The sequence below is a fragment of the Falco punctatus genome (assembly GCF_963210335.1).
Source record: "Falco punctatus genome assembly, chromosome: 1".
Taxonomy (NCBI): domain Eukaryota; kingdom Metazoa; phylum Chordata; class Aves; order Falconiformes; family Falconidae; genus Falco; species Falco punctatus.
The window spans coordinates 38,941,328-38,967,821 of record NC_137580.1 but is presented as its reverse complement, the minus strand read 5'-3'; the positions used below and the strand labels follow the sequence as shown (position 1 = coordinate 38,967,821).

The following is a 26,494-nucleotide window of genomic DNA, read 5'->3' as shown; positions in this document are numbered from 1 at the left end:
TGATACTATAGAGGTGTTCCTGGAATTGCTTCATGAGAGGTTAAGCTCTTCAATTTTCTGTCAAGTTGGTAAACGAGCTACTGGTGACTTTAAAGTGTTTGTTTTCCCCCTTCTCTGTGGACAGCTCAGGTCATGGTTGCATTCCTATTCCGTTGCCTTCCTCTCCAGAGATCATCTTTTAGATAAATCGTTCCTGAGGTGGAGGAACCACAATGTTCAGGCAGGTAAAGTGTTTCTGAAATACAGGCAGGGACCAAGCTGGTTTGGAGCCATGCCAGGGAGCGGGATCAGGATGTAACTCTGCGATTTTGCAGGACGCTGGCACAGGGAGAGCCTTTGGGAGTGCCACCGGTTCTGCCACACGCTCGTAAAAATCATCAGTGTAATTAGCATGAGGTCTGAGCTGTTCCAGCTGAGCATGGCGTTTTCTAGGAGCAGCAATGTCTGAGGCTGACATCTCTGAGACATCCTGCTCGATCTCCATGCCAAGGCACATGTCCCGACACCGCTGCCATGGGTGGTGCAGTTAATGATTTCGGGAGGGAGGTGAGGCTGGTGGAAAACACGTCCATCACGGGCTCAGCTCTGTCCGTCGCTGTGCTGCGGCGAGTCGGGATTCTTCCTCCCAGCACTGTAGGAAAGCTGAAAAATTAACCAAGGCAGGGAAAAATAACACTACAAAGTGAACCTCAATCGTAAATAAGTGCCAGAGAACCAAGATGAGCACATTGTGGTATGAGGATGTACTTGAGGCCTGCCAGCGTGCAGCCCAAACCTTCCCTTCCCAAGTGGAATACAAACAACCTTCTTCACTTGCAGTAGCAGCTTATTAGTAGTGATATATCAGTGTCCTGGCGCTGGTTTTTCTCCTGTCAACAGCAGCTGCTTATCAAGCAGATACTGCACTTTATTTCTAGGGGAATAGTCTAAAATTGATGTTCGTAAGCCATTGCTGATCTTACAAGGAGTAAGTGGGCATCTGTTGCGCTGCGTGTAGGGGTGAGGCAGAAAAGGATTAAGTTGAGTCTTATTTGTAAGACTCAGTTCAGGCTTATTTATAACATTGAAAAAGATAAATTCCGGAAGGGTTTTAAATATTGGTGCCCAGGGAGTGAGGTGTTGGTCATCCCTGGTGATACCTTCCTTTCTCTAACCAGACATTTAGCACAATAATTTAAACTCCTATGGTATCTCCAAGCCCTTTAATAGTAAATATAAGGAAAAGTGGATTAATGTTTAAAAGGCGGAAAAAAAACCCACCTGTATATACTCTTGTCTTTCATCCAGTAATATTGGATTTCAACTGTCAGGCATCTGTATGTTCTTAAATCTAAGATGAAAGACTGCATCTTTTTTAAAGCAGAATGTTTTTTTGGTGTTTAAACCTTAAGAATAATGGAAATAAAAGGTCAGGTTCTCAGCTGGCCCCAAGGAGCTTCAGCTTCAGAGTTTTCAAAGATGCAGTGCACATTTGCACCTAAAAAGAATTTTGGGCCAGGCCAGATCCTGTGTGAAAAAGGAAGGAGGAGGGAAAGCTAAGTCTGAAGCTGCTCCTGGGCTTGTCAGTTTGATCCCTTTTACCATCTCTGCAATGAGCTGTGGCAGAAAATACTCCCAAAGAATGTCCTAGAATACCACTTACACGCCGCTTTCGTGGCGAAGACTCAGCAGAGTTGTTGTGCTGTCAAGCTCTGATGATTAAATTACTTTTTCCAACCCGTCTTCCTTGCGTTAGGCTTATTAACTTGACATTTCATCTCAATTATTTGCTTTTTTTCACGCCCTCCTGGTGTCGCTTGTCATTCACGCTTTATTCCGTCGAGCCTGGCTGGCCGGAGGAATGCGCGCACCGTGGCAGGCATGTTTGTTGTGGCTGTTGCAGGCGTAGGTAACCCTTTAGGTACCTCCACGCATGCTGGTCTGACCCTTGCTTGGCATGCAAGAAGGTTGCTCCTCTTAAATTTGTGTCAACAGGGCAGAAAACCTTCCTGGAGGTTTTTCCTTTTGACTTCACTTGGGGGTGAGCATCTCCAAGGCTTCTCTGAGGGTTGCAAGCCTCTAAGCAAACTCATGCTGATGTGCAGGTATCAGCTACTTGTTGGGATTTTGTCATGTGATTCCAAAAAGGGTAAGGAGCCCTGTCCCCCATGTCCAGCATGGGTCGCAGTCTCAGGACATAGCCTCCGAGCTTTGCTTTCTCATCCTCTGCTTCCATCTGGGTCTTCTGCTCAATAACAGATCAAAACTACTCAGTCATAGCAAAAACTCAAGTGTCTGTGTGAAGTAATGAAGAAAAATCACAGATGGGTAGCGGTGTGCTTCCCACTGCGGTCAGGGATGAGGAATTGGCTAGAGCAATGTTTTAAATAACCGAATGTGTCAGAAAGGCACAAGTAAATGATGAAAAGCAAAAAAAAAAAAAACACCAACCCAACAAAAAACCCAAGGCTCCGCTAAACTTTATGGTTGCCATGCTTCATGTTAATTTTAGTAAAGGTGTTTGGAGGTGAGTAATGAACACTCCTGGAGCCTGGGAATGGCAGGGAACAGTGGAGATGGAGTACCCTGCCCCATAATGCATGGGTTTGCTCTATTTCTTTTTTTTTTTTTTAAAGTATTTTCTTTTCCTCCTGCTGAAGATGAATGCAGCCTGAAGATCCAAAACAACTTTGCAAAGCTGGTAAAAACACTTTGCAGCTCATGCGCCAAACATTTGCTCATCGTTCCGTGCCACCGGAATGAAACTTGTGATACTTGTCGTGAAACATCGTGTAAACCCCTCGCTTTAATCCTAGTTTAAATACAATTTGTAAAGTGCTTGTAAAAATCTGTGAGATCTTGTAAGCCACTCCTTGTTTTCAAGAAAGCATGTTAAAGTCTTTTGTGTGCATTTGAAAACATAATCTCCTACTGAAGCTGTTTTCAGGGTAGCGCCATTATGCAGAAATATTACCATGGGGTTGCACATGCAGACATCAGGATTGCTCTGTGCAGCATCAGCCAGCACGTTTGTGCGAGTCTGTCCTCTCATGTCACAGGATTTCCCCATTTTTATGGGTTTAATACATGTTGTAGGCACAGGCAAATCTTACCTGCCCCAAATCTTGTATGGCAGGCAGCAATACTTGAGGAATGGGAAAAATCTTTTGAGCATTTGGAAATGAGGGAGAAATTCGGATAAACTGAAAAAGAGATGCTCCCATGTGTTCAGCACCCCAAAGTGACGCTTGGTTTTAGTTCACTGAGAGCTTGGTACCTGTAAGCTCTGAGACTTGCTGCTGTGATGCAAAATAAATTCAGTAAGAATAGGAGAAGCTTCAGCTTTCTAAGTGTTGTGTGCATGAGACGGTCTGAGTTTGTTTAATGGCCTTATGGGTGCTTTGGGTTTGCTTTCATGCTTCTGGTCAGTCAAATTGGATTTTGTGAAGCACTGTGCTAAATGCAGAGTGCTCCCTGCTTGCTCCTGAGCCTGACCCTTGGGAGGACTGGGCTCCTATATGGCAGAGCATCACTCCTCCGCAGGATGGGCCAGCTAGCACCTGGGCGGGGACATCTTGTTGCAGTTGGAAAGGTCTTCTCTGTCCCCTCGTGGCATCTCAAGAGCATCAAGAATCTCTAGGTCTTTATGGAGGATCTCAATTCTTCATGGCCGTGCTCATCAGCTTCCCTCTCCTGCCGGCAACTGTCCTGGTAGCTGATGCTACAGCCAGGTCAGGGCGTGGGTGCTTGAGCTCAGTGACCTGCTTACGGCCTTTTCCAGGAGATGGAGCTTTCCGAGCACCCATCTCCCTTCCTCCTTTTCCACAGGCCATATGTACCCCCACTATCATCCTTTTCCTTAGTACCACTCTTCTCTGAACATCCATAATTCCTCAGAGGCATCCCGAGCTTCCTACCTGACTGGTCAGTTCTGTCAGTGCAGGGGCTTTGCCCATAGTTTGAAAATCAGCTGTTTCAAATTCCACAGTTCAAAAATTTAAGTATGCTAATTAAATTGTTGTGATTACTCTTCTCTTGCCTCGCAGTTGTTTCTCAATCAGAAAATGGAAGGTCTATCTAGGGTAACTCCTCTTGCCACGAGTTGTTCATGTGATTTATAGCTTGAGATCTCAGTTGTTCCTCACAAGTGAAACATAACTGTGGTGGCTTAGAGAAAATGTGTTCAGAATAAATATTTCATAACAATGTTCTCAAATTCCTTAATAGCTGAAACTCAACTTCTTATACTTTTGTTATAAATACAAACATTTTAAGGGATGTTAGTAGTTTCTCTCCACATGGCAGCCTTGGCCATAGCTGCTTCTCTGTAGCCCCCCTGTTTAATCACTAGAAATTAGGGATGGCTCGGGAGAAGGCAAGCATTGATAACCACATTCCCCACGCTACAAGCAGGTGCAAGATGCATCTGGGTGCTTGAGGTTATTCCCCACCACCCAGCCCTGGGGAACAACCCGATCCATGTAAACACAACTGACTTCTTCAGTCACCTTCTCGCCTTGATGTTTCTTTCTCCTCAGTCTCTGTTGACACCTGGAAGGTGCTGTACAGCACTGTAATGGGGCTGGAGAGCATCAATGTTATGGCCTCAGCTCTCTGCTCCCTGGTAGCCAAGACTGAACCTTAAACTATTAGCCTCTGCTGTTGGAAAAGGATTTTGAAATTCCTGTCTCAGAATATATATGGACGCTGGTTTAGTTGTAGGCTGGAGTTTTGAATTGTCATCAGCACTGCTTTGACCTATCAACGAGGTTACTTCAGGCAATATATGTAAGATGTGGAATAAAATACGGTGTTTTGTCTTGCCCGTGTTAGGATGTGATAATGAGAGATGCTTAGAGCTCTAAACACCTCAGGGTTCTCCTGGATTTGAGCTGCTGCCAGGCACTCTGCACCTGACAAGGTCTAATCCTGCTAGTGGCAATGGGGAATCCTGAAAGGCGATTCCCTTTTCTGACGGTGGTTGTGAGACTGAGCGCTATGTGAAGGTCCCATAGCAGGTGGGGCGCATTAAAGAGGCTGGTCTAAAGAGGTCCTCTTGCATTTTGTGCTTGATGGCTTTAATAAGTCTCCCTTCTCTCTTGCAGGGGAAGGTGGCACAGACGGCTTGCATGTCGGCGTGCAAACACCTCTCCACCTCGCTGATGCAGCTGCTGCTGGAAGCCGAAGTGCGGCAGCTGACGCTGGGCGCCTTGCAGCAGTTCAACCTGGACGTGGAGGAGTGTGAACGTAAGATGCAAAATCATCTCATTTTCCATGTCTCGTTTTGCCTCTTTGTGTGTCAGGACCCAAGCCAGGGCTTTGAAAGATGCCAAATACTTGGGAGCGGTGAGCACCTGCAGACCTTGCTGCTGCTGTCCATGAGGGTACTTGGCAATATCTTTAGGACAGAAGAAGCCCAGCAAATTCTAAGAAATCAAAGTTTTATTCTTCCTTTTTCTCTTTAATGCTGCCTTGATGCTTTCTAGACCATCCCAGCTTTTTGAGATGAAATATTTTAAAAATAGGAGAGATCAGAGTGCATAAAAGAGGAGGCTAAGAGAAATCAGTTTACATATGGCTGTTTCTGGAAATGGTCACCGGCTTATGTTCTTGTCCTCTCCTGACCACAGCTGCTCATCTTCCCTGTCTGCTGCAGAGATCTTTTTCTCAAAGCGAGCCCTTCTTGCAAAATCACTATTAAGTAAAAGAGATGTTTTGTGACAAAGTGGCTACATCTGTTCAGAGACGTATGTGGGGCATTGTGATGCCAGGACCATGGCTTTGCTCTCAAACCTGCTCATTTTGGTTCACCTGATATAGCTCTGAAATCCTAAGGTTTCCCTCAAGTTGCTTGTTATCCTACTTTAATTAAAGGGTTAAAAAAATATAGCACAAGCCTGACAAAACACTTTCTCCGTGCCCCCCCCCCCCTTCATAATTAAGCTGTATCAGGGTGAACACACTTCTGCACAGGAACCTCTCTCCCTTATGAGTGGGATGGATTTATTATTGTGGTTAATATTGTGATGGATTAGGGACCGTGGCTATGGAAAACCCAAAGCTTGATATTGTTGATAAAGAGTTCAGGAAATCTTTGGTAAAGTATTTTGGGGAAGTTATTTTCCAAATATCCACCTTTTTTTGCTTTCTTGGTTGAGGTGGAGGTTGGGATGTATCTTGTTTAGATACTGATAAACTTGTTTACTGTGGAGTCTTCTGAAATGCTTTTTGTCCCCATGTGGCTTCCAATAATGCCAACAGCAAAATATTCCCTGGCCTCCATGTGAATGTTATTGGAGCCAAAATAGCAGTGAGCTTGCTTGTCCTGTCTCTGATAACTCAATGAAATCAGTTGTGTTGATTTCATTATCATCTGGCACTTAAAAAAATATTCTTCCGCGCTTTATAAAACGTTCTGCTGATTGTGTTTCAGTTCAGCTGTACCCATCAATAGTGAGATTAAATTCGTTTCTGAGAAACATCACCCAGTAAGATTTCTGGTGTTCGTAGGGAGCGTATTTTAATTTTTTAATGTCCTTTTGCTAATTTCCAGCACTTGGTTGAAAGCCTGGGAGAAGGATCCCTGTTTAATGAATCCTGTCCTAAATTTGCAGCTATAGCATATGTCATCATGTAAGCAATGCCTTATTTTTCTTTCAGAAATGCCTTCAGCCCTAAATTCTTGCTAATTTGTGTCCCATCAGCACTTCAGGTCTGTACCGGTAGCAGCTGTGTTCCCAATCGGTGTCTGCAGGGGGACAGGTGATGTTGCTGAGAATAATAGGAAGCATTTGTCATAAATAATAGTTTCCTCCCTTTTTCTTTTGGCTGCAAACAGACTTGTAACCCTGCAGTTTTCTACCCCATCAGCAACGTGGGTCACTAAGCACCAGCTCTTCCCTAAAAGCCCCTGATGGATGAAGTTTAATATCAAGTTTAAAAGCATGATTCCTTAAATTCTGATTGTTTGGTGAGACAAAACCAGGAGCACTCAGAAGCTGAAGAGCAGGTGATGCCAACCTGAGCAGCGGGAGAGGTGACCCACTCCCCCGAGCCCCAGCCCGAGATGCCAGTGCGGGCAGGGGAATGGAGACAAATGCTGGTGCTGTAACCTTCCTATCCATCACTGTCAGCCCCAAGAACAGTAAACCCAGACAAAGTCCTTTTCTTCCTTTTCGGCAGCAAAAATGTGTTCCTTCATCCCTTTTGTCTGCTGACTTTGCTGACACTGGGAATAATTTTAGTTCTATTTTTGAGAAGCAATGCATCAGGATTTTAATTTTAGGAAAAGCCGATCCCAAGAGTGAACTGGTATATTCAGAAAACATATTTCAGTTTGCAAGGGTTTTGTTTGGTTTTTTGGGGTTTATTTTGTTTGTTTTGTTTTTTAGATTTGGAAAGCGCAGGTGCAAATCTCCGCATCCTTATTATATCAGTTGCATATTTGACTTCATGTCTCTGCCTCCAGCCCTCTATCCCCTCCCCAGATGGCCAAGCCTTACCTAGTTTAGCAGCTTGATTGTGTCCTTATCATATTAAAATAGGATTTTATAGCTGTTTGGAGCACATCCAGAGTTCTGTGATGTGGGAACGGGGCTTCAGATTCTCAATCCCAGAGTTTATTAGGCTTTTTTTAAAGTTTGTTGTGAATGCCAAAGGTATCAGCTGGTTAAGAGAGTGATGAGGCAAATTAATGAAGGACTTAATCATTTATTAACCATGGTTTGAAGGTGGTACAGATAATTTGCTCCATATTAGAGTAGATATAATATGTGTTACAAGAAAATGGGTTTATACACGCAATAGATAACAACTATAGAGGTGAAAGCCGTGGTGGCTTAGGCTTAAAACAAGACACTGGTAAATGAATTCTGTAGACTTCTGTGTTTGTTAAATATTTCCTGATTTGTAAATAATTTGTTGTCCTGTCAGCATACAATGGCTGCGTGAACCATTGCATCAGGCTGAGGTTTGGCACCAGGCAGTTGCAAGCCTGGGTGGTGCTCGGGGAAAGCACGAGGCCATACACTATACATCCCCCTCCCCAGAAACATGCTTGTTTTGCACATTCAAAGCACTGAATGTACAGTTTATTGGTTTTATGACCTTCAAAAAGAAAGCTTTTGGAGGACTGGGGAGAAACAGTAAGTTAAATAGATGTTATGAGCCAAATCTCGCATGTTTTGGCTTATGAATAGTCCCATATACATCAGCAGCATTTTTGATGTGAAAGAGGCAAGGAAGAGCAGGGCTGCAAAGTTGCAAAAATCATGTGCTGGATTTTTAAATTTAAAAAAACCTGGGGAAGGTGTGAGCTCTTTCCCTGGGACGTTATCCCCCCCGGTGAGACAGTGGTGCTGGAGCCTCTGGCTTGGCAAAGCCCTTGAGGAGACGTAAGGCACTAGTTGAGGTGGAGTGCTGTGTCCAGGGCTGGGCTCCCCAGTTCCAGAGACAGGGAACTGCTGTGGAGGTTCCAGCAGAGGCTACGAAGGTGATGAGGGGACTGGAGCATCTCCCTTACGAGGAAAGGCTGAGACCCGGCCCGTTTAGCCTGGAGAAGACAGGACTGAGAGGGGATCTTATCCATGTCTGCAAATGCCTCAAGGGCCAGCGTCAGGACGGGGCCAGGCTCTTCCCAGTGGTGCCCAGTGACAGGACAAGGGGCACAAACTGCGACACAGGCAGTTCCATCTGAATGTGAGGGAGAACTTTACTGTGAGGGTGGCAGAGCCCTGGCACAGGCTGCCCAGAGAGGCTGTGGGGTCTCCTTCCCTGGAGACATTCAAACCCGCCTGGATGTGACTGTGCAACCTGCTTTAGCAGGAGGTTGGACTAGGTGATCTCCAGAGCTCCCTTCCAACTCTGACCAGTCTGGGATTCTGTGATGCTGTGGATATCCTCCCCCCCGCCTCAGCAAAAACCTGTTTCCTAAGGTGTGTGTTAGAGATTTGAAAATCTTTTGGTGCAGCTTTACAGTGATGCGTGTGCAGGGATGGCACAGCTAATGTCCAGCGAAGGGCAAAAGTAATTTTTAAAATGCTGTTGTTGGCCAGGTATTACTTGTAACTCTTTCTTGTTTCTTGGCTTTGCATAGCTCTTTTATTATGTGGTCAAGAGAGATTCCCTCACCTCCTTTTTAAAACTGAAGTGAAATAAGGCATAGAGGTTAAATGAATTGAAAGATACAGTAGGACATGTCTAATTATATCTCCATTGAGAAGTGAGTTCTGGCTCCAGCCCAACAAGCCAACTTGAAAAGAGGAAAAAAAAAAAAAACAACCGGAGAGGAAAGAAAACCCCACCTAACACACACATTCCTGTGAACCTGTAAATGAAAGAGGTGATGCTTTTTTCAGAGTAGGCATTTGCTTTTTAAAATGGGCTTGCTGTCATCCAGAGTACATTTGTAACCCAAGATTTAACTGTGTGCAATGTGCTTTTTGTAATATCTGTGTGCCTTGTAGCCCAGTCCCCTGCTCTGCTCTTTTTTGGACCTCCTGGTGCTGGTATGTATATAATTCTTTTTTCTCTCTTGTACCTCAGAGTTAGTGGGAATCAAACGTAACACCCAGATTTGGAGATTACAACCAAAAGAGGAAAACAAAAGGGGGCTGCTCTCTCTCCTACAGAAGTGTTTCCCATCTATGTAACTGTTTCCAGCAGTGGTTGAGGCAGATTGTTTTTACAATACTTAGATCATAAAATAAGCAGTTCCATAATCTCTAAAGTCTTTTAACTGCTGCTTTATGAGAAATTAAAAGCACCATAAAAATTATATTTAAAATTTCATTAAACTCCCAATTTTCAGTCAGCCCACTCCTGGGGGCAGTCAATAAGAAACACAGATGTCTCTGGCAGTTTGAGGAATCCTCCAGCCTGACACATGAGCGTGCCAAAATGTGTCGATACAGGGCCCGGTGCAGTCGTTTGCCACCTCCTTCTTGGCTGCGTTGTCTGGCTCTGAGGACTTTCCCACACGGAAATCCCATTATTTGTGTAAGATGCCGGGGTTTGCCCACCACACCAGAGCAGTCCTCTCCCTCAAGCGCAGGCTGTGGGCTTGGCGCCGTGCAGATGGCTGCCTGATGTTCTTCCAACCTGCAACCCGGCGGGGACTGGCGTGCATGGCACTAGAGGTGAGCAGAGCGGGTTTGAGGACAAACTTCCTGAATTTAGGATATTGCACTGTGTGCTTGCTGGTATCCATCCTGTCACAGTGCACCAGCAATACTTGAATTTTGGGGGAGAAAAGGAGATGTTGCAATGACAGAAGGAAGGGGTTTAGCAGATCACCTCAGGAGAGAAATCTCCATGCCCCTGATGCTGATTTCTTCATGCACCTCGAACCCTGGGCTCAGCGTTGGGCCCCTCACGGCCAGACAGACACTGAGGGGCTGGAGCGTGTCCAGAGCCGGGCAGGGGCTGGGGCAGGGGCTGGGGCACCAGCCTGGGGGGGCGGGGGGGTCAGCCTGGAGAGAAGGGGGCTGGGGGGGACCCGGTGGCTCTGCAACGGCCTGGCAGGAGGCTGTAGCCGGGGGGGTCGGTCTGTGCTCCCCAGGAACCAGCGACAGGACGAGAGCAAACGGCCTCACGTTGCGCCAGGGGCGGGTGAGATTGGGTGCGAGGGAACATTCTGCACCGAAAGGGCTGGCAGGCGCTAGCACAGGCTGCCCGGGGACGGGGGTGTCATCATCCCTGGGGGTGTTCAAAAACCATGTGGCTGTGGTGCTTGGGGACATGGTTCAGTGGTGGCCTTGGCCGTGCTGGGTTAACGGTTGGACTGGCTGATCTTAAGGGTCTTTTTTGACCTAAACCATTCTGTGATTCTTCAAGTCGTGCAATACATGGTAGCTTTTTATTATATTAGTGGCTCACCGGCTCAGTCAGGTGCCTCTCTGTGCCACTTGGATGTATGGTTAAAAAATGGTATTTGTTTAAAAGAAATTAAAGCTGCAGATCCTCCGGAGACATAGTGCTTGTAGGGCTGCGTCAGTGCAGCCAGTGGTGGTTCTGTGCTGGCTGAGCTGGTGGCAACTGCGTGCGTGTGAGCTCCTCACCCGTGGCAGCAGCCAGGGAGAGGGCCTGTATTAGCCCGTGATGCCAGACAGAGCTACAACACATGTGTCCTGGGTTGTGATGGTGTCAAAGGACCATGGCTGTGGTTTGGACAGTTGGTAGGAACTCCTTATGTTGCGATATTAAGAGCTGTAGGAGTTTGCAGGCTGGGGTGACAGCGGTCAGTGATGGTGTGTGGGTGGCCGATGAAGCTGATGGAAGAGCAGGGTTGGTTTGCCACCTGCCTTGCAGTGCCTGAAGGTAGTGTCCTCCGAACCAAGGGGTGCCAGCCTTTGTTTAGGAGCCAGGCCTTGCTCAGAAAACTGGTTATCTTACCCCCTGGGCTGGCTCAGGTGCCTGCCATGCCCTGGGGCACTTGCCATATCGCTGCTCCTTCACCATGGGCTGGGATTGCTGTTCCTCTGTCTCCTGCTGCTGGGAGGTCTGAGACAAAGCCTCGTAGATGTCTGCTGCACTCGCTCTGGGGATGCTGTGCTCCATGGCAAGGCTGCTTTCCTTCCCTGCAGCACGCTCAGATACTCCTACTCTTTAAGCATCCCTCTTTTCCCTCCTGGTGACTTTTCTTGCCTAAATTTCAGCTCATTGTAGCACTCAGTAGCGCTTTATTGGGTGCGTCAGGAGCAAACACAGCTCCTTCCCTTGCCTTTCCTCCATAGTGCTGGCTCGGGGTCATGCACTGATGCTGCATCCTGGAACATTGCAACCTGGAGCAGGGCTGAGCAGCAAGAAAAACAGCGGTTCTGGGCAGAGGGCGCTGAGCTTCGAGGGCGTGCGGGTGTAGTTAGTGTACAGGCACGTAACTGAACTGGATCATGGATTTTGGCAGCTTAGAAAGCTGTTACCTGTTGATGAAAGTGCCATTAAGGTCCTTGACTGTCCCAAATAGAAGGCTGAGCAGTTTGCACGAGCTGCCTGCATGGATGGCTTGAAAGAACACCTTTTCAGTGAGGAGCAAGCAGATCGTGATGTCCTTACAAGCATATAGTTCAGCTCATCTCTGGGAGCTTGCAGACCCTTTGTTTGTCTGGTCCTTTGCCCACACGTGCCTGTTGCTTGTGGTGCCTGTGACCTGTGCCATTCCCTTGGAGGATGAGAGGAACACATCGCTTCCTTCTCACCTCTTCACCTGTCAAAAGTCAGCTCTCACTGGGAAACAAAACTTTGCATTTTACTGCTGTTAAAATGGAGTGGGGTGATTTGTATTGACAGCAGAGCTGCTTTCCAAGCGCAGCCGTACGTGCTTTCTGAAATGGGAAGGGTGAATTATTGGAGCGCCGAGTGACAGAGGGCATGGAAGGGGGAGCCTCTGGTCCACGGCTGTGCCACCTTCCTATGCTTAGATTTATCCTCCCTTATTTCACCCTGAATTTATTCCCCTGGGCATATCATTAATTTATTTAGTGCTGCCTTCATTTCCCTCCACTGACCTTTCTTAGAGGTTGCAAAGTACTCGCAGTGGCAAAGAGAGCGATGCCTGGTGAATTAGTGCATATAAATATGCATGGAGGAGATGCGCATGACTCCCCATCAATTAGCTACCAAAACCGTGCCCTTTTTGGTTTTGGATGGGAAGTATTTAAACTCTGCTACGGCACACTACTAAGTGGTCTTTGCAAGTCTGACTTGAGCAAATCCTGGGAGTCTGCATGACCTCAGAGAGAAATGAACTCTCCAGCCTTTTTACTTTGCTCCTGAGCTGAGAGCTCTTGCTTGCTTCTGCTCTCTCTAACCATCACCTGATTTTTTGCCTTATATTCTGCTTTCATCTGTCCTATAATCTATCACCTTGTCTCCTTTAGCATTTTAGCTTTAGTATTTCTCTTTCTGCTTTCCTTCTCTTCTGTCTTCTTTCTAAACTTTGCTAACCCTACAGTGGCATCACAGCCTCTCCTGCCCTCTTTTCTCTAACTTCTGCTGCAACATTTTTGATATCCTCCATCTCCAACACCTTCCCGTGTTCTCCTTTGTTACCAGGATACCTACTGATTTTTATTTACTCATCCTTACAGTCCTTTGCAACTCTAGGAAGAGAAGACTCCTCTTTCCACACCTCATTTTGTTTGATCCATTTTAAGAGCACACAGTTCCTCAGCTCTGCACCCCCCTTCCCTTCCCCGCCCATTGTGGACACAAGCGACTGGTGCTTGTCAGCCTTTATGGCTTGAATGAGCTAATGGTGAGATGCCCACATTCCACTTTTCCTAGTATTAGTATTTTAATGGAGCTGAGAACTTGACATCTACTAAGAGACTTCCCCTGTACGTCTTGGATTATGGGTTTGGGAACCTGTGTAGATCTGTAACTTGATTCTGTAAACCTGTCCTACGGATTGGCAGGGACCAAATTTCTTGGCACGCATCTCGTATAACTTCTTCTGAAGAGCTTCCTTTTCTTTTACTTGAAAAGATCTAGTGGTCCTTCCGTGATAAGTGCCTCTCTGGATGCAAATGCTCCTCAGCCCTGTCAGCAAACCATCACAGCCCCTGGGACCACTCGTTTCTGTGTGGTAACAGGACTCCAGGCTCATCTTTGTTCCATCAGAGGAATGAATGACGGAGAGGAGTAGAAATTTTTATTTAATCTGACCCACTTCAATGTATTTTGGATAACTCCTCCCTCTCCCCGCAGCTCTCTGGAATTCCCCAGATGGGAATGAGCTTTAATAATTTCGCCTATAATGGGGAACAGCTTCAAAGCAGGGCTGTGTGGGAATGGTGTGGGTGAAGTATAAGCTCAATATGGAAATTGGGATCTTCTCTCTGTTCCTCTTGCCTTAATTCCTACCCATCATGTCTTACCTTTATTCCCTTCCCAGCTTCTCCAGAGTCCACGCAGAGATTTGTTCTTCTGCTTGTGCCTCCTCAAGGTGTCATTATGTGCCTCTGGGTAAAGGCTCAAGAGGTCCTGTTGCTTGGCTTTTCTAAGATAGTCTTCCAAGGGTTTGTCTAAGGAAGATGACTTTGAGACCTACATCCTCCATTGAGGAGTGCCGAGATGGCTGTTCCCCAGATACAAAGTCTTGGTCACGGCTGATGCAACTGCAAGCAGATGGTGCAGGTTCCCCTCAGCAGGAGCTGCTGTAACCTCAGTCCTGCAGGTCTGCTGTCATGGATTCTGACGGTGTCGTGTAATTCAGAGAAAGCCTTGCCCTCAAAATGATGTTTTTGAGGAATGAAGTCGCCAGCTGTGTTCATTTGAACTGCACAATATGTGTAAGGCTCTCTCCCTGTGTGCCTAGCCGTGTAGGGTATACAAAAAGAGATTCCCCCGTTCTGTATAATTAATTTACAGTGGATGTCTCTTTTTCTGGTGTGCGTTTGAACTCTTTATTCTTTGTTCATTGTAAAGGGCTTAACGGTTCCTGTTCCTTGATTCTTTCATCAGTGAAATGTTTTGGAAGAGAGGTTAGAGTCCCCCTGTGACCTGCCCTGGGTGGCCCAAGCCTGTAGACCTTGCAAAGACATTACTTTTTTGGCCTGAACACAAGTCTCTCAAACCTTTAGCCTGGCTAAATGCTTTGTACAAACAGCCACATACTGATCTGCTCTATTCTCTTGTGATTTTCTGCTCAAGGGGCTGTACTGTAGGTGGCTTGCTATGTTTGCCACTTGCCTTGGTAGTGGAGACAGTACAATAAACAAACCCGACAGTACTGAGGCCAGCACTGTGCTTGGTTGTTCCGAGAAAATTATCCTGAAATCTGGTTGAAGAGATTAAAACCAAGAAGAACTGGCTGTGTCTTTCCTCTAAAGCTCTGTTCTCTTCTTTGTTTCTTTTTTTCTTTAAGACTTTGTTCATTCCTCCTTCAAAATAAGTTTGTGGCATTGGTATGTAAAATGTGACCTACGATTACAGAAGGTACGGCTATTTTTCTAACAACCGTGGGGTGAAGCATTGCATTCATTCCTCTTCGTGCTCAGAAGGTACGGCTATTTTTCTAACAACCGTGGGGTGAAGCATTGCATTCATTCCTCTTCGTGCTCCTCGCAGCCGAGTGCTGTAGCAGCTTTCTTCCAGTGTCTGAGCCGTGTTCCCGGTCTCATTTCTTCTGTAAGACAAATAATATGATCTCATACGTCATTTCACTTCTTGGATGTCAAGTGTTCTGTTAATGCAGTAGAGACTCCAATCTGGTTTTTTTTGCTGAGAATTACTGTTGAAGCAAATGTTGGTTCACCATGCTATCATTGCTGTAATGTGCCGTGGTAAAGAGTAGCATCACTCCATAACTCTCCCAGCCTTCCTCCCATACAGTTCCTGAGGACGAGGCGGCTAAAGGTGAGCTGCTAATGAGCAACCGTGTCTTGGGATGAAATCTGTCTTGGGTTGCTCATGAGCAGACGATGGTAGTGATAAATTCACCAGTCTTGTGAAAACATTCAAAACCCAGTCACAGGCATTTTCTCATGAGGTTTTGAAATTCATGCTTTCGGGAAGATCTTAAATTTCACAACTCCATGTGTGTTTCTAAATAGATTCCTAGCAGCTGGGAAACCCTTAATCCAAAATAGAATTTTTTCTTTCATTGCAGTCCTTTCAGGGTTTCTGTTTTCCAGGGTTTCTCCAAATATAATCGGTAACACGATGTGACCCCATCCTTAGAGGGTAGGACATAATGGTTCAGCCGGTTTGTTGGGTACCTCAACGCAGGGACGCCTGCGCCACTGAGCTGCCCAGGGCAGTTTCATCTCTCAAAGGGATGCTCAAATGCTGTTTCTCGCATCTAAATGTTTTTAGCTTCTCAGGTACGTGCTTTTCCAAAGTGGGGGTGTTTTAGGATTGATGTGGCTTTGGGGATAATTTTTCCAGATGAGACAGTGGGGTGTAGAGCAAATGTGTAAAGATGATTTATCCCTTGCAGATCAGAGTCAGAAAGCTTGTGTTAGTCCTCCCTTGCATGTGTGCTGGCTCAGGCAAGCTGCAGTCAAATTTTATAGCAAACGTACATTAAAATGCCTTTACAGTTACAATTAATTAAAACAGGTTTTGAGGGTTAAACGTAAACTCACTTTGGACTGTTTGCAGCCTGAACATTGCAGCATTGGTCAGTGAAACTGGCTGGAAGCTGAGCAGCTCCTATCTCTGCCCAGTCCCATCCTGTGGAAAAGTGGCAAAGTCTGCAGGCACAACCACGGGTGGTTTCTCTTGGCTTTGAGTCACGCTTTTCCAATCCAGAACCCAAATGCCAACAGTCACGTACATACTTTCTCTTCTTATTTTTTATTATTCATTTCTAGAAGTAATGCTGGATAGAAGGAATGATTTTACAGCCGTGTTTGCTATTGAACAGCAGAAGTTGTCACTTGACTGATGGCAGCAAAGATGAGCGATGGCTTTAATCTTAGAGCTCTTCTGGCATCAGAAAATATGAAAAAGCAAAGCTGTGGCTGTCTGAAAACTGGCCGCTGTGCCCCTGGAGGTACCTGTGTCTGTATTGAAGGATGTTCTCCATCCAAAGATTTTAATGGAAGGTGGAGCAAGGAAGCTGACAAATAACCCTTCTTTGGTTTCCAGAAATAAGATGGCTGAGGAATAGGGCTGAATCCAGTGTCTAAGTTGTTAGTCTGTTCTTGTTAGAGCCATGGGGGACTGGGCTGCTGTAGGAGGTCTTTAAAAATAGGACTGAGATGATTTGCTTTCCTTGTTTTGTGGCATTTGCCTGAAAATTGAGATAACTTTTGGAAGGAGAAGTCAAGGAGAAGACCATCTGGCATGAAATGATTATGCTTAGCATTTAAGGACAGGACAGGCTTTGTCTGTTAGTACCTCTGTGTAGTCATGGAGATAGAAGGCAAAATCCTCCTTCCTTATTGCCAAGCCATCCTTAATCCTCAGCTTTGTGGAGCTGCAGGAGCTGTGTTGAGTTCCTTTGTGGTAAAAACCAGAATAGTTGGGTGATAACGGGCCATCTACAACTTCAGAATCTGTATGTTGGTGTATATTTTCCCTCCCTTCTTCCTTTCTGCCATCGTGCGTGGTTGCATCTCAAGAAAACATTTCCTTCCAGCGTGCAGCATCTTCAGTGTCTGCAGGAGCAACAAAATTCAGCCGAAGGCAGAAGCTCCCTCTTGAGTCTTTCATGACGTTGACTTGTGGCTTCACAAATTAGGTCCCCTTGGTGATGAAAAGTTGCATGGAGAGCAGAGATAAAGCCATTACTTCTGTAACTAAAGAGGGTGAAAATTAAGTGAAGTTGGGCAAAATCAACCTCAGGCATATCTTCAAAAGACACACTTGAATGTGTGCAGTCATTGGCTTCGTGAGCGCTACCAAGCAAAAGCTGTTAAATGGCATGGAAGAGCTAAGGTCCTCTGATGTGGATTCATTCAAGTCCCCCTCAGTGATTTTAGACTTGGTTTGAATAATGGATTAGAAGAAAAATAAATGACTTAAGTATGAAATTTTGCCCAGATTACACTGGATGGAGGTAAATGTGGCCTTGGAAATACTCTCTTCCCTTTAGAAGCCAATGTTATTCAGTTGTCAGATGTCTTCATCCAACATAAATAAATATGCCACATAATGGCCGTGATTCTTCCCATTTGGGGTGACTGTATGCTGGCATTAGCGCACCATACCAGATAATGCAAATAATCTGTTGCCGAATAATTAATGATGTGGCCGGGCATATTTTTTTGAAGAATGCTTATGGAGCCTGGTGACAGGCGTGAAATTAGAAAATTCCTTCAGCGCCCTAAAATATAAATAGCTTTCGGAACTGAAAAGAGTTTCACAGCTGAAGATTTTATTGTGTTGAGAGGAAAAACTTTTCCACCCCCATCCCCCCCTTTCTTCTCGGCGAGTTGTTTGTCCATTCACAAAACAAATACTCTGAAGCCCAGTACGGCTCATGGGAATAAATTTCAGGTCGAATTAGTACAGTTTCCTTGCTGTCAGGACGGTGGAATTAATGGTGTTTTGATGACACGAATTTTGAAGGGCAAACAAAGACGCTGAAGGGAGGGAGACATGACTCCTTAGAAGCGCGGTCCTCCTCTCCCCCAGCCTCTCTTGTCTTCCCTGTCATCCGTCTGCCAATCTCCCTGTCCATGGTTAGTTAAAGGCGCTTTTTATCCTCTTTTCTTTCCCACAGAGTTTGCCAGATCCGGCCCAGTGCCTGGGTTCCAAGGGGACACGCTGCAGTTGGCCTTCATCGACTTGAGACAAGTAAGTCTTTGTGTTTTTGTTTTTTGTTTTTCTTTTAAGATGTGTGACTGAAGACCATCAGGTCTTAAGGAAAGGGAGAGGAGGGGAAACGGCGTCAGTGATTTACGCCAGAGACCTATATTTCCCCCCTCCTCCTCCTCCCTGCGCTCGAAGCCATCTCCTTATTGAGTGCGCCGGGGTCCTGGAGATGGTGGAGGTGAAAAGGGCTGGTGGTACGGGGGCGAGAAAGAAAGCCATGCCTGACCCTGGCCGATGGGGTCCATTGTGCTCCCGTTGGCTTCTGCAGACGCGGCAAAAAGATAACTCGGCGACTCTCCCGGCTGACGCCAAGCAGGTGGTGCTAACAGAGAGAGCAGTGATGCAGAGACCGCCCGCCTTGAGGACTTTTGTTCACAGATAATGCCCACAGAGGCGTTTTGCGAGGGTGGAGGAATTTGCATTCGGGTTTGTGTGGGGAGAGTATGCCTGTGTGCGCACCCGTTTGTGTCCGTCTTTGGCTTGGCAGTCCCCCCCCTGCCCGGTCCCCTCTTCCGCAGATGGTCCCCAGCCATGAATGACAAAGTGGCTCCTGGGGAAGATGATTGGGAAAGGCTCCACCCATCGGTGGCCACCTCTCGAGGGGGCCCCACTAGGGCCAAGTTGACCATAGCAGGTACTGAGGCATCTGTGGGGCTTGGCAAGCCAGTTTAGGGAAAAGGGCCATTCTAGCAAGTCATTTGTTTGGGGTAGAAATGGGCATTATTGATATACTGGGCTGGGGGGAAAAAGTGAGGTGGTCCTGTCATCTCTTGGCACTGAAGATGGATGGGTTGGATAGAAAGTCTGAATGAAGTAAGACTCAATGACTGATGCTTCTCTCCTATTAAAACAATCTTTTTTTGTCTGTTAAACCCCCCTGGCTTTGTCCCTCCTGCCATCATGATGCAGTGCCTCTTGTTTTCAGGGTTGACGTAGTTTGCATTCTGAAAACTTTCGGGTGCCGAGGGTATTTCTTAAATCTGCATAATCCCTTGTATCGATGATCTCCTTACCACTGGGACTCTGATTCATGCTGGAGCTGCTTTTAACCCGTAAGAGTTTGAGAACCTCTCTGAATCCAATTGATGTGCAGGGAGCAATCTGTCATCCCATGACACTTCTGCAGAGCAGCAATAAGTTTAATATCATCAAGTTGCTGCGCGTTCGCTTTTCGAATGCGGGCCTGCCGGTAACTGCCAAATTTGTTTGCAAAATGGTCAAAAGAGCTACATGGGAAAGGTGTGTGTTATCACTGCTACGCGTTGACACTTTTATCTTCATTAGCTTCTTGGCACTTTACTGACTGAGGCACTCAATGCGCTCACAACCTTCTGGGTATGAGGAAATGGGAAGCTTTGGTCCTTTTCCAAGCACGAGGACATGAATGCGGGGATTTTGAAGAGGAAAGCTGTGGCTGTTTGAAGAGTGAAATGCCTTAAAAATGCTCGGTGAGGTTCAGCTATTCTGAGCCAGTGCATTAGCAGTGAAATGTTTGTACGGCTCATAAATGCAAAACGCAGCCAAGTGAATTCAGCTCTGGCAAGGAGAAAGCTAACAGTAGCGCTCTCCTATTCCTCCTCCTCTGTCAAATGGTCGTCTTTGTACACGGCGTTCTCTGCTTGGTTTTGGAAGGGTAGTCCCAAATTTTTTTTTTCTTGCATTTAAAAATTACAGCTTTTCTGAATATTGCAAGGAGAAGGGGGAGATGCTCTGGCCTGTTGAGTTTGAGGTGAGGACAGGCAGTCCTAGAGCTTCTGGATAGCAGGGATGCTTGTTGATGCCAAGTATGATACAGATAATGGACGACATCTTGTTGCTCCAATTAGAGAAGAATCCACCTATCACCAGCTTATGGAGATTAGCAATAATGTACAAAGGTGAAGGAGTTCCCTGCTCCCTTCATCCTGTTGATGACCTAATCCCGTGACATGCCATGTGTCACTAAAGTCCATCTGTGTGAAGCTCCGTCAGCCGCTCTGGGGCCGTCACAGCTCCAGTGCTCCCTTGGACTTCTTGGACTGCAGCTCCAGGTGCAGGGTCAGGGAGCAGGGGATAGCTGGAAGGATGGGTGGATGAAGGGGTGCAACAAAGAGAGGTGTTTGATTTGTTCTTCGACTTGTTAATAGTTTGTTCATTTTGGACATTGCATTCTTTCTCTTTTAAACCACCAGATGTTAACACAATATTGACTTAAAGCTGTGAACGAGGACAAAGATAGCACCTGATAGTGTTTGTGTTTCTGGCTGTTTTCCTTCACAGAGGAACGAACGCTGGCATAGCTGCTAAAAGCGTGTTTCCAACCTGAAATCTGGACAGCCTTCTCAAAAATGTTACAAGTAATTTCAGGTTTATGTTTCAGGTAGGTATATACTTACCTTGGAGCTGCTCTGTCAATTAGTGTGGCTTTGCACGAGCAGGCAGAAGCAGTCTGGCTTGGTTATGTAGGAAGGAAAAATGACTGTGCAAAAAAATGCACCAAGTAAGCAGGCAGGTTAAAGAGGCTTTCCCCACCTGGCCCGATATATTTCAGTACTGGCTGTTACAGAGCAATTGTAGATGAGAGAAAAATTTCAAAGGAATGTGGGACAATTAAGTTTAAGGGAATGACCAAAATTAATTCCTAGTACGATAAATTACAAAATGATAGAAAACCGTAGTCATTTGGTTTGTGTCTTGAATACAGATCCTTGTAGTGGAAAATGAGCCCTATAAAATGTCATTGTCTAGACCAGGGGTCCTCAAACTATGGACGGTGGGCAGGATACGGCCCCCAGGGTCCTCAATCCGCCCCCCGGTATTTACAGACACCCGCCCGCCTCCCCCCCGCCGGGGGTTCGGGGGGGAAACCAGGCAGACGCAAATGACTGCCTGCCACTGCATCCGCACGCCGGCCCCCTGGTTAAAAAGTTCGAGGACCCCTGGTCTAGGAGCATTGGAGTTCCTCCTTGTTCAGTGCAGTGGATTCAAGTGTTAGATCCCTCTGTACATTACAAGCCTGATTTTCCCTTGTGCTCAAGGAAGTTGGGAGCAATTCCATCACCTTAATGGTGAAGAGGAAAAGAGTAAAGCCCTGAGAATCAAAATTGCTATTCTGAGCAGACAGTAATTTTAAAAGGGACTTTTCTTCCCATCCTGGGACAATTCTAAATCCACAAATGCCTTTAATGAGGTGATAAAGTATACCAAGTTGCATCTCAAATCCTTCTGTAAGAGCCCTTTTATAACAAGGGTCTGACAGTGATACTCAAATATTTAAGGCTTTACAAGGAAACAAGTTACTTTTTCCCATTAAACTTTGCTCTTACAAACTCAGTGCTATATGTTGGAAATCTGAAATAAATTTAGTTCCATAAATAACCTTCTTTAAAATATGAAAGGCACCTAAATAATTTAGTCTTCTGCATCTTCCTTTCAAAAGTGATTTAGGCGCTTCTGTCCAAATAGCATTGAATGTCCAAATACCACTGAAGATCTCCAGGAGCTTTCAAAGCAGCCCCAAGCCTGCACATGCAATAAGTTCACTGTTCTCCCCGCAGATTCTGGCCAGCTGGAAATGTTTTAGCTTTTCATTTTCTTGGGTTTATTATAAGAAAGTTAGTTGAAGAGGAAGGTTTTATGTTTGTCTGTGAAGTCGCTGCAATCCACAGCCTTGCTGATCTCTCCTACAAGCCAGATCGACACTCATGGCCGCCCGCCAAGGAAAATCTGTCTCCAGCACTCGAAGAATTTCACTCTGGGCTGTAGCGAGGGAACGTACTCAATGAATTAGAGCTCCTTACTCTAGGCCTCTCTGTCTGTCCAGTAAATTATAAATCCTGTGGGCTGAATTTCCTCTGCAAGTGCAAGCTTCAGCATCAAGGGAGTTCTAGAGAAAGGAAGGCAGGAGCCCATCTTGTTGGGGGCACACGGACCTGCAAGGGATGAGGACAGGGAGGTTCCACCCTTCTGCTCCATCATTTATTCTGGAGTACTTTATGGTTATAACTTGGTGGTAGTGATGAATTTGAGCATCAGCTTTTCAAACCCCATCAGTGAGGCTGACAGGCAAGCGCTATCACTGGGCATGGAGCAGCTCTTCTGCTTACCGCTCGCCCAGTAGCAATCATTTTGTGCGTCTTCTTACTGTGTTTGAAAGCTGGTTGTGGTTATTGTGGGTGCGTGTTGGATGCTGGCCAGCTGGGTAATGAGAGGTCTCCCTCTGATGCATTAATTTTTCCCTGTTACCTCTGATGGAGATGCTTAATAAAAAGGGTGTTGCCCTTAGGAACACAGTTCCCTTCCATCCCTGCTCTGTGCCCCATTCTTCCCTTCATACAGGTTTCCTGTCTCTTCTTCATCGTTTGCATAGTTGCTGAAGGGGCTTTTTTTTTCATGTAGAAGGCAAAATACGAAGTTAGGCAGGAGCTTTTAGTTGTGTGAAATGTGCGGTTGTTCCATCTTTGCATCCGTCTTAATTTCCCCCAGTGACTTTTGAACCTCCTGGCCCGTTTTGGCCATGTTTGGTTGATGGGTCTCAAATGTGTAACGGCCCTACATCTGTGTCTAAAAATATAAGCCAAAATAGAGGAGAAAAGTTGCAGTGTGCTCATCCCTTAGGCTCAACCTTGGGAGAAACCCATGGCGAAACCTGGATTTCTTGGTTCTATGCTTGGTTTTAAGGGACCACCTGCTGCCGTGTAGGAAGCAGCAAACCGTAAGGTTACGCTGAGAGATTCAGTGATGCTGGTGTTCGTGGATATCCAGCTTAGCTTCTTATGAAAACACCAGCTGATAAATCAGGTTTTTAAAGCTCTGACTTGGTTGTTGGCTGCTTTAAAGGCACTTGGAGGGCTGGAGTTGTGCAAGGTGAGCCTGTATTGAGAGAGGTGTAACCCTGTCTCCTACTGCTGCCATGTGGTCCAGGGCTTCCATAGCCAGCCCCAGGCACAGTGGCTGAGGGCAAGCCCTTCCAAATTTAGGCTAAAGGGCCAAGGCCCCATGGGTCTGTGCCTGGACTGGACACTGCAAGGCTCTGGCCACCTCTCTGCTCTGTTCCCTGAGGCAGTGTTATGGTGGGAAGGTGGAGACAGCCCCTCCTCGAGTTCCGAGGCAGCATCCAGGACAGCGTGCACGTTTGTTCCCACCAGGCAGGAAGCCCTGGGTTGTTTTTCTTAACTTGTTTTTATATTTTGTGGTTGAATGTGGTTTCCCTGCCCTGCAATGTCTAATGAGATCTCTGAGGAGCCGTGTGAAAACAAGACGTTGGGTGAGCCTGGGAGCCAGTCCTGAGCCTGCTAAGAGGGGAACTGCCAGTGCCAGTGCCATGAGTGTGCAGCGGTGTGGAGAGAGGCTCGTTAGATGTGAAACTGGTTTGGCTTATTTTTCCCCACTTATTTTGCTGATAGAAGTTGAAAATCGTATTAGAGGGACGATCAATTAAGTTAACTATCTCAACGAGATGTCTCCTCTTTGCATGTGCTTGCTTGTGTCTCTGAAGCACAGGTGTCTGTTTTAAGAGTTCAGACAGAGTAGCTGCTGCGTTAATCACTGGATGCAGTAAGGCAGAGATGAAAAGGTGACTCATGAGTTTCAGCTCATGTGCCTCCTCGCCTGTCGCTGTTTTTCTGTGAACTGCAACCCCCCTGGCCCGCTACCTTGTCCATCTTCAGCCTCGTGGCTTGGCTGGTTCTCCCAGATGCCTGTTGCCCTGCTCTGGCTAAAGGCTGCAGCATGGCAGAACTATACACTATTTTTTTTTTGAGAAGCACTCTTGTACATTTTGGTTTCTGGTCATTAGTGTTTGATGCCCTTTGCAAGGGGACTTTTGCAATAGGAAGACAACACTTAATTTTACATCTCACTTAGCTTACATTTTCTCCTCTCCTTATAACTGCATCCCTTTACTCCTGTGTTTACCCTGTATTCTGTCCTTGCTTGATAGTGCTTGCTTTAATTATTTAACCATTACTACACAGCCTCTGCCACATTCTCCTCCCCAGCAAAGTCATCTGAAGCCCTTCAGTGGCTCTTGAGAGCGGTCCTGCATGCCCTGCTTACAGCTGTCTCCCAAGTGGTGTCAAGCAAAATGTTGAATTCTATTAATCTTTCATTGCAAATGTCATCTTCTTGTGCACTAAGAAAGCAAGAGGTGTGAAGACACATGTTCCAGTTGCAGCCTTAATTCTTAATTTCCCAGAAATGATGGGTTTGAGCTAGTTTTATCATTACCGTTAAATATAGGGTTTTGCTGTTAAGATCGTATCTCCAGGCTGTTAATTACTTTCGTTGCTGCTCTGTGAGTTCCTTCCACTGATTAGTATCTTTTGGATAACACAGCCACCGTTATTAATCGTGTTCATTACGGTAGTGCCTACAAGCCAACTAATAGCTGCCCATTTTGCTGGGTCTTGTGCAAACACGAAGACCTGAAGAGTCTAAACAGATGATGGAGACCAGGAGGGGCAGACCAAACACATCTGACTTACAGCCAAACACATTACTGCCAATTAAATGGTATTTTGTTTCCTATCACGATGCTTTTCTAAGCGTCCAGAAGCCATTGCCACATCAGCTTCCCAGAGGTGGAGACATTATTGCCTTCATCCTCTGTCACACCTCTCTACTTCCATAGACCCACATTATACTGTTTTTTCTAAATGCCAGATTGCCTGGGGAAACTAATTTTGAAGCTGTAGTCTGGTGTTAATTTATGGTGGACCTCAGTGGTGTCTGTGCCACTCCAGCATCATGCTGAGTTTCATCTCAAAAGCTATCTGTATGGAGTAATACCATAATTTTGTTAACAAAAAAGAGACTTGTACATTAGCTTTCTCCCTCGAGAAATGCCTGGATTTGTTTCCTAAATCCATATTGGGAATGAAATTACCTTTGAAAATGTGTGCTGTAATCCCCTGGTGGTAAGTAACAGTTTGCGTAAAGTTACAGATTTATTAAGGCCCATTTAAAACCTTATGAATTTCACGTGCTCATACGAGTCGCCTGCTCTTTGGAAGGTGGATCTGGCCATACCCTTCAGCTCAGGTTAGAACCTGTTAACGAGGTGTGCCCAAGGCCCTCGACATCTGGAGATCACATGAGGCTGTGGGACCTATTTCCATGTCACCCCTTGTCCTTCAAGTGCTCTTTTGATTTCAAGGTATTTAGGTGTCTCCATCCATCTGTTGCCCACCCCGTGTCTCCCTAGGAAACTTGGAAGAGGTGAAGAAATAGAAAGATAAGATGGAGGGAATGACTTAAAAGAGCGCAGCAAGCAAAATGAACAAACAAAACCGTGCAGGTGTTTAAGGAGGGGCCTTTTGTGCCTTATTTTATGCTCTTAATATCACCCGATCCTTCTGCCTTGATGTTAGCACCATCCGTTTTAATCCCTGTTGGTAACATCAGAGCAAGGTGCTTTCTCTTTCTGGAAACCATTTGGACCTTGATTAAAAGGTGTCTCAGAGCAGTTATGACACATAAGAAGTAGCAAGAAATGGTTTGCAAGCTGTGTTGGAACCTCCTAAAGGTCAGGCTGGACTCCAGCATGTGGGAGTGCTTTTCCAGGCATCCTGCACCTCTCGGGTGCTCAGCACCTAAAGTACTCCTACAAAAAGGTGCTCCATGTTGGAGGCCCACCACGGATGACAGACAGAGGCATTTTTTCTCCAGTTGGACACACCTTTATGTGAACGTCCGTGGAGACGTGCTCAGACATGGATTGTTGGGCAGGCATTGCCCAGGGAGCTGTGCAGGAATCCCCTGGGCTGCGGCTAACCCAGTGCTCCAGGAAGGACATTCCAGGGTCTTGGCCAAACCACTGTGTTTCTGGCTTGTTAGGCTCAGGGTACAGGGTTGGTTGTTATTTTATTTTTTTTTTCTGGTGCCCAAAACCCAACAGTATTTGAAAAGGGCACATTAAGTAGTTTATTTATTTTATAAATCGGTGATGTCTGACTCACAAAGGCAGGATGCTTCAAAGTTTGTGCTGAAAATCCAAGCTGCTGCTTGCTATGCTCTGCAGAAAGGGGATGGGGAGAGGGAAAGACACGCAAAGGCGTGAGCTCAGAGCAGATTTAGAGCCTTAACTCTGATTTTTCTTGCTTTGGCGGGTTTAAGCTAGTCTTAGTGTTACTTTAAACATACCCTTCTGTAGTTCAATTATATTAAAATCATAATGATCCCTAGTCCCTTCGGCTGCTCAAACTTGGTTAGATTCCCTCACTTTTTGATCCAGGAAGGATGTAGTGGCATGGTGAGGAATTAAAAGTGCCTGGAT

General features: G+C 46.0%; 1 protein-coding gene across 4 annotated transcripts in view; it reads left to right on the top strand.

The window, feature by feature from the left end:
• The window catches only part of EXOC6B (exocyst complex component 6B), a 311,854-nt gene that overhangs the window by 218,452 nt on the left and 66,908 nt on the right, over positions 1 to 26,494 (top strand). For all 4 annotated transcript variants that reach the window (XM_080379561.1, XM_080379560.1, XM_080379559.1 and 1 more), the window contains 2 exons: positions 5,085 to 5,226; positions 18,149 to 18,222. In XM_080379561.1, coding sequence (XP_080235687.1) covers positions 5,085 to 5,226; positions 18,149 to 18,222 — 216 coding nt within the window. The remainder of the gene's footprint in view (positions 1 to 5,084; positions 5,227 to 18,148; positions 18,223 to 26,494) is intronic.